The sequence below is a fragment of the Cololabis saira genome, chromosome 8, assembly GCF_033807715.1.
Source record: "Cololabis saira isolate AMF1-May2022 chromosome 8, fColSai1.1, whole genome shotgun sequence".
Lineage (NCBI taxonomy): Eukaryota > Metazoa > Chordata > Actinopteri > Beloniformes > Belonidae > Cololabis > Cololabis saira.
This window is the reverse complement of record NC_084594.1, coordinates 14,009,253-14,017,515: the sequence shown is the minus strand read 5'-3', so window position 1 is coordinate 14,017,515 and position 8,263 is coordinate 14,009,253. Positions and strand designations below refer to the sequence as shown.

Below are 8,263 nucleotides of genomic sequence, written 5' to 3'. Positions count from 1 at the left end.
CTCATGCAAGCCACTTAAATGACCTAGCTTTACTAGTCTGACTTAGGCCTACTCCTGGCTTGATATAAGCCTTGTCTGTGAAACCGGGCCTATATCTACTAACACAAACACCTGAAAAACTTAAATGCAAACGCAGCGTTTTTTTCTGTTTATTTTTTTTGGTAAAAGTATAAAGAATAAGTGAAAACAGCTGTCTTGTGAAAAGTATACAACATGGGCATGACAGAAGATTTAAATAATGCCAATTACTATTTAACTATTTAAAGGCTCTAAAATCTGTGAAATTGAATTAATGATCCAGAATCCGAGTCCTCGAACAGATTCGACACAAAGGCTCTCATCAAGTATATATAAGATCATATTTGGTGCAATACTTTTATTTAATGAATAATAAATGTACTTACAGTTTGTATAAAAAATATAGCACAGGCTAAAGGCAAACAGCTGGCAAGAGGACACAATATTTGATCTATCATTCCAGGGGGATATAGAGAAATAAAGAAACTACACCTCAAGAGAGAATACAAGAACTGTTCCCAGATGGGACAAAAGGGAGAAAAGGGAGAAATAAACTAAAAACCCAACAACATTTAAGCTTTGGCATGCCTGCAGGTTACAACCTCACAACTACAGGAATGCTCCTAAGAAAGAAAAGAGAGAGAGAGAGAGACAATTCTGACTGACTCTGATGATACAACAAAAATCTCTTGACTCCAGAAATAAATTGCATATAGTGCTTGCCCTCTGTTAAAAAACAAACAAAAAGAAAACATCTATAGGAGGTATTGGAAGCATACAAAGAATATTAGTTATGCTATAATAGAAAAATGCAAGAGTGGCTACATGGAAACTGGGGAAGAGTCTTGGGTTTGTTTGTGTACTTTCAAAGCACTAAGATCACAATGTGAGAATTTGGTTGGCAGGGACCAGCCTCACTTTCACAGTGTCACTGAAGGCATAATTTGTTGAAAAATCACAAGTTTACAATTAAGCGACAAAAACACTGATTTCATTGTTTAAAATAAAGGCATCCCATCTTAGTACTCCACAGAACCTGCAACTCTCTGTAAAAACATACAGTACGTTATGCCGCATCGCCTCCTCCCCGGACAGTTTGTTGTTACCCCGACAGACTCTTTTCTTCTAGGCGTTTTGCATCTCCTTGCCAATCTTGTAGCTGAGGATCTTGTTCCAGTCGATCTTGGTACGGGTGACCGGGAGCTGTCTGCGTAAGGCTTTGAATGTGGTGTCTGACATGGTCTGATAGTTCTCACTGATGGCCACCTAAAGAGATTAAAAAATAAAAGTATATATGTCAGTTCTATCTCTTACCTGTAAACGGGATGGAGGGGGAGCGATGTAAACGCTTTGTCAAAAACAGCAAATTAAAGACTTTCAAAAATAATGACAGATGTAATGAAAAAAAAAAGTCAATTAATTCATTTTCTCTTTTCTACTTTCTTTATTAAATTAATTTAATACCTTTTTAACATGTGAAAATGTAATAATTTTGTTTTCAGAATGATTCCTCTTTTTGGATATTCCAATCACTTCATGAGAAGAGGTAAAAAAAACAACAGTTTTGATTTAACTTCATTGGCAATAGTGTTGTATTTGGACCAAGGTCAAACCATTTCATTAATAACTTAAGAAATTGTGCCAACTTTCAAAAGAAAAGCAGTTCATCTTGGTTTGTTCATGTTTTCAAATGTTTATCAGGTAAGATGGTCAAAACATATCAAGAAAACTATATATTTTTTTCTATTGCTTTTGTAGTTTCAACAAAGGAAGCTCAGACGTACCTGGTATTCATTCTCTGCATCCTCAATAATTTTCACCAACTCCTTTGCAGTTTGGCTCTCATTCTGCCAAAACACGCATTTGTGAGTTAATCGAATAAAAATATCAATAAAAATTAAAATGTAAATGTTAACAAAGAAGATTCTTACAGACACCGTCAGTGACTCCTGCACGTCTTTATGACTGACCAACTGCACATTCCCGTCTTCATAATAATGTACCTGTGGTTAAGAAGTCAGGATAATGCCTTGTGTGGTTAAAAAAAAAGGAAAAAGAAAGAAACAAAACTAACTTGACTCCCAAACTGACACTGTACCAAATCATCACTCAACATACCTGTACTTTTAAGACTCCAACCAACTGTGCTGTAGACTGCGAGACACTGAACTTCCATTCAGACCTGTAGCGGCCATTCCTGGAAACAGAACATGCAGCAGAAAGTGCTCAAACCCCAAATCAAAACATTCAACTTAGGTGTCTTGGTTAGGGCTGGGCGATATATCAAGATTTTAATATATATCGATATATTTTCAAACGTGATATGGTACGAGACAATATCGTTTATATCTATTATTAAAAAAAAAAGGAAAAAAAATTATGATTTTGATATAGCTTATTTTGTGACAAATTGACTTGAATGTTTTATTTGAGATTTGCACAAATGTTTTATTATCTGCACAACTGTGAACCTCAGTGGAAAAGTCTGCCTGTTACTGTCTACATTGTATTAATTGCACAGTGTATTTTAATTTAATTGTTATGCAGGGAAGGGATATTTGTTTTATTTTATTCAAGAAGCATTTTTATTCTATATATGCAGGCAGTTTATTTTTATTTCATTTGTTTTATACATTTTGATATTGTGCAGACCTCTGTTAATAAAGGTACCTGTGTGACATTTGGCACGAGGCTTTGTATTAAAACTGACTGTTTTTTTAAGGGTTTGCCTCAGAAAAAAATGAAGCTAACAGAGATGCTATGCTATAATGCTTTGGGGGAAACCCCAATTATGGCACAGAAAAAATATCGATATATATCGAGTATCGCCATTTAGCTAGAAAATATCGAGATATGACTTTTGGTCCATATCGCCCAGTCCTAGTCTTGGTGAATTTGGTTAGGAAGCTTAAAAAAAAAGTTATTATCCGTTAAATAGTATTGACTTACCAGAAGTTTTTAGGCTCAAATTGATGGCCCTCAATACAAGCGATAATGGTCTGCTGGCCATCGATTGTCTTCCCATAAACCTGAAGAAAATAAAGCAGGATGAATATGTGATTTATTGTGTTCAGAGCTGAATTTAGCAGCTATAGAGGAGCCTCGGAACCAGATCTTACGGTACAGACTCCACTGGGGTAGTGCTCCTTGACGTATGCCCACAGAGCAGAATCGCAGGCGTCTCTCCAGGACCTGAGGGCGGCCTCGCCCTCGTGGGGCTGGGGATCGCTAGCTTCCTTCCTCAGGTGGTCAAACTTGAACGAGATCTTGTTGTGTGGGTCAAAGAAGCGGCCATTGCCCAGGTCTCCGTGCTCTGTTATCAGAACCTACAGAAAACGCAGGCAGGGCAAAAATGTCTGTTACTGCTGCGGTTTATGAGCACATAATAATAATAAAAATAATAATGACATTCTGGTAGGTGTAACAAGAAGAGAAAACTATTTATGCATCAAAACTAAAACGCTTGCCTGATCTTCATATCCATCAATTTTGGCACGGCTAAACTGATCCATGTTGTATTGGGCAAAGGCACTGTAGCAAAAGAGAACAGATTTACAAAATCAATATTTATGGTAAAAAGTTCCGATTACAAATATTGAAAAAAAAAAATATATATATATATATATATATATATATATATATATATATATATATATATATATATATATATATATATATATATATATATATAATAAACATACTGAGCTGCCCCCTCCCTGAGAAGATTATCATTGTTGAGCAATAATCGCACATCTGGGAAAAAATAAAAAGACATGGTTAGGATTCAATTTGTTATTGATTTTATTTTTTTATTGATTTGTTTATATGGGATTTACAACAATTGCAATGAGTCTAAAATTAAAGATGTAATTGTAGGAAAAGCTCACCATTGAAAACTTCATTGAACTCCCCTGGAGGAGCATGTGTCACAAAGTTAGCAGCAACTCGGACCTGGAAATAGAAAACAAAAGAAAGAATCACCTTATTACTAAAAAATACTAACAAAAATAAGCCTCACTTGGATACTAAATAACAGTAACATAGCAGGATATTATTTATTTTCTAAAGGAAGACTATACTTTTTATCACTCAGTAATAAGAGGTAAAATCTTCAAGATGTGAAAAATCTGCATACGTCCACAAGAGTGAAGCAGAGAGCAGTGGACTAACATTCTTGGCTAGAGCCATCGCTCTATTTTGACTACTCCTTAGATGGTAGGCAGGGTACAATATATCACCCCAGGGCTTTTCTTAGCAGCCAGTATGCATGCATAAGCAAGTGGTGTCACAGCCTCAGACCAAAAGATGAGCAGTGAGGTACTCACTGCTCTCATACGGTAATCTGTCTCAAGTTATACATTTATATCTTATATCTTTTTTTTTTTGTGAACTTTACGTACAACATTCAAGTGTCACTGCCACGGCGGTTGTGCCAGTGATGTCCTCTGTCAGGAAGACAGGGTTACTAAGGCCTTCGGGGCTGCAGCTTGCCCTGACCTACAAATGGGCTGTCCAGCTGAATGAGCAAAAGGACTTTACCATGAATAACCTATTTTAATTGCAGTCCTGATTCTGTTCAGAGCCCAGAAAGCACTCACAACCCCAGATTTTAGCTTTATGTATAAACAATATCAAATCACCCCTGCAGGCAGGCCATTCTCAGCATGGAGGCTCCCCATGAGGAAACACTGGAGCTAAAAGCTACAAGAAATTTGTTGCAGATTTCCAGTGCTTGACGTGTGCCTCCGTGTGTTCCTGCTTCCTGGATTGGCAGTGGATGTCACCCCCGCCCCCCGACCCCCACCAAAAAAAAATCACTGTATGTGTATATGTATGTATGTGTATGCGTATGTATGCATATATATATGTATATATACTAAATATAGTAATAAGGCACATATGTACGCCTCAGGTTTCTACCGGCATGGTATCAACCATTAATATGTGTGCACACAAAAAATAAAAAAAATATATATATAAAAAAAAAAATAAAAAAAAATAAAGGCTACAAGAAAGCAGGATAAGATAGGCTATGAGGTTAAAATACACACTAAAAGAGTTTAAAAAGTATAACATAACATAAAATCCTAAAAGTAGGTCTAGAAAGCAAAACATTAGAAACTAAGAGAATAAGACAATAGAATGTATAAAATAGACCATAAATAACGACTAAAACATTTAAATATAACATTGAGATAAAACAATGAGATAATAAAACAGGATAAAATAGGATAAACTAAAGATGAATATAAAACAGAGTAATAAGATCCAATAAAAATACCCCCCCCCCCCCCCCCCCCCTCTCTCTCTTTCCCCTCTATCTCTTTATGTTCCCCTTTTAATTTGCAATTATTGTCACAATCGTACACTATTTTATTGTAGTGCTATTGTTGTTTTGTTTTTGTTTATTTGGCCGGGGTGTTTGCCATTGCCTTGATCCGTATGGACAGGACTGTTATGGGGACTGAAACCTGGACTGAAACCTTGTCAGTGTTCTGGGATTTCTGCGCATCCAGCGCCCGCCTATCCCAGCTCTGTGGGGGCCTCGCTCCCCCATCTCGGAATATCTTGGACTGCCATACCTAGCCCTGTTCACATGTCAGGCTACAATGTCAGGCTACAATCTGTTTTTGTATTATTGTACTGTAGGGTTCTTTTTTTTTTTTTTTTTCTTCTTCTTCTCTCTCTCTGCACATTTATATATTATTTTGTACAGCCATGCAATTGTGGGTGGGTTGGGGTTTAAAATATTTCATATTTGATAGGGTTGGTTTTGATATCTGTTTTTACCATTTTGTTATTGCCTAAAAAATACCAATAAAAAAAATTAATAAAAAAAAAAAAAAAAAATAGGGGTGAGCATAGAAAATTATAAAGAGTTAAATGAGTCAGTTAAAAGCCTGATTAAAGTAATCAGGCAATCAAGCAATAATCAAAGTAGATTTTAAATTAAACTTAATATGGAGAAATGTGTTCTTGTCATCACATTTGCATATATATATTTTTTTTAAATCCACTGTAGTAACACAGTAACAAGGTCTGAGCCCCTGGCCACACCATCAGCCTCAGGAATGCAAAGCCATATTTGACAAACGTGTTGCAGCCTGATGAAGCAGCAAGAGCAGCCTCTGCAGGGCCCAGGGACACAACATCCGCCCAAAGTCTGGGCAGATAAAAGTTACTCACCGTCACACAAACGCAAATGGAAAACAATGATAATGGCATGTGTAAAAGGTGATGTTAGGAGCGGTGATGGAGTAAAGATCACACTAGTGAACTGGGTGTGGGTGCAGGCATGCATAGATGCTCTGTCATTATCCTCACTGTAAATGCAGGAAGTAGCTCCACTTCCTCCAAAAGGGACGTCTCATGCACACCCAAAAAGCAAAAAAAAAAGCAAAGCAAAAAAAAAGCCGACTCCAGGCAAACATGTCTGTAATATTAGACCCAATGGGGTCGAAATGGGAGCTCCAGGCTTCGTTTATGTGTGTGTTCCTCAGAGAAACATGCAGCGTTCAGCTCTGGACTGTCAACAGCTCTGCTTTAAATAGCTCCAACTAAATTTGATACAGCAAATACATAACAATTCCTACTATGCCGGGAGTGGCTATCTCGAAGAAACGGTTGTGTAATATCAGTCGTAAATGTAGCATAATGTGTATATTTTCATAGTTATACCTTCTCTTCATCGCTGAGCTCTTCGAAATCTGCCATCTTGATTCAATGAGAGCGACGCTGCGAGGATGTTGCCAGGTCTGGGTGAAAGCCTGAATTATGGTTCCGAGTTGAATCGACGCAGAGCCTACGCCGTAGGGTACGGCGTATGTTACGCGATGACGCGCAACGTACTCTACGCCGTAGGCTCTGCTGTAACGCGGAACCATAAATCAGCCTTGAGTATGCGTGTGTGTGTCTGCTCCCAAGTAGCAAAATCCGGAAACTGATAAAGAACATTGTTGTTGTTGTCTGGATAATAACATGCTTCTTTATGACATATTGGTCACTGACAGCCACAGGATTAAATGTGTATTTAAAACCATAGCAGCGAATGAAATAATTAAATGGATACACATAAAAAATAGTTTTTGCGTTCGCAAAACTTTTTTTCCAAATAATGGATTAAAATGAATATTTCTAAATAAAATTTAATATTGTTTCATATTTTGAATTATTGAATCCATGAAAAAAAAAGCTGTGAAAGTTATAACAGACGTAACGTTTTCAAAGAGCGTGAGGCAGAAAAAATCCAAACCTGGCAACCCACGTTTTTCCTTTTTCCGGGTGTAAATTACTAAAACTTTGATGTTTACGACCCACAGTGTTTATACACACTTCATCTATGATACGCGCTCTGTGTTAATGTCCTGGGAGGGTTTGTAAAAACCAGACCACTGTAAAAGTAATTAAACATTGGCAAGCATTATTATAATAGCTGGCCCTTTATAATTATACTTCAGCTATTTTTACTGTTAGAAGCCCAAACAGTATTTATGATGAGCAAAACTTCCTATTAAAGAAGCTTCAATTTGTTATTGGAATCAATGGAATTACATTAAGATCATATAAGTCATATTCAAGTGATCGATTCCAGTTTTTTCACATAAACAAGGGATCTTCCTAGGTCATGAAGCCAGATGAAACCAGTCACTCAGCTGGAGACTAAACATGCTGTAAAAGAGATCATGAGGGACTTCTAATTTTCTGTTTCTACATTCAGATAGGGGCCATGTTGTTTTCTGACTTAAAATTCTCAGTATTACACTGTTAGCTCAGTATATCATGATCTTGATATGGAATACCATGGAGAACCTTGAACTTATTTTTTGCATGACATGTCCATTTTCTGTTTTCAGGATGACATTCTTTAATCGATGCAATTGTGAAAAAAATAGGAACACTGTTTAAAGGGAAAGTTCGTTTTTTTACAACCTGAACCTTATTTCTGGCATATTTATGGTCGTATACTCACCCAGGCAAGTTTGGTGTCATTTGGAGTCCTTCGGAAGATATTAGGGGTTTTTTTGCGAGCCGCTTCTCCATATAACGGTAGTGAACGGGGCACAGCGGGACACAGACGATGCAGCGTCTAAATAACACATGATTGCCGCGAAACTCTTCATTTCTTGTATGAATCACTACATCTGCTTCTGTGCATCTTCCAGGACCTGTTGTCTTCATCTGGGGTTGTCTGTGTAACAAATAAATCAGTTTGTAAACAAGACCTCTGACCTGCATGACGCCATCT

General features: G+C 37.1%; 1 protein-coding gene across 1 annotated transcript; it reads right to left on the bottom strand.

Moving 5' to 3' along the window:
• Positions 1-340: 340 nt before the first annotated feature.
• On the bottom strand, positions 341-6,778 carry LOC133449291 (F-actin-capping protein subunit alpha-1). Its single transcript, XM_061728429.1, has 10 exons — positions 6,697-6,778; positions 3,906-3,969; positions 3,720-3,771; positions 3,486-3,549; positions 3,138-3,344; positions 2,968-3,047; positions 2,137-2,215; positions 1,950-2,021; positions 1,803-1,865; positions 341-1,284 (listed from the first exon to the last, which is right to left on the bottom strand). The coding sequence occupies exons 1-10, from the start codon at positions 6,730-6,732 to the stop codon at positions 1,144-1,146; spliced, it is 858 nt and encodes a 285-aa protein (XP_061584413.1). The 5' UTR covers positions 6,733-6,778; the 3' UTR covers positions 341-1,143.
• Positions 6,779-8,263: the final 1,485 nt, after the last annotated feature.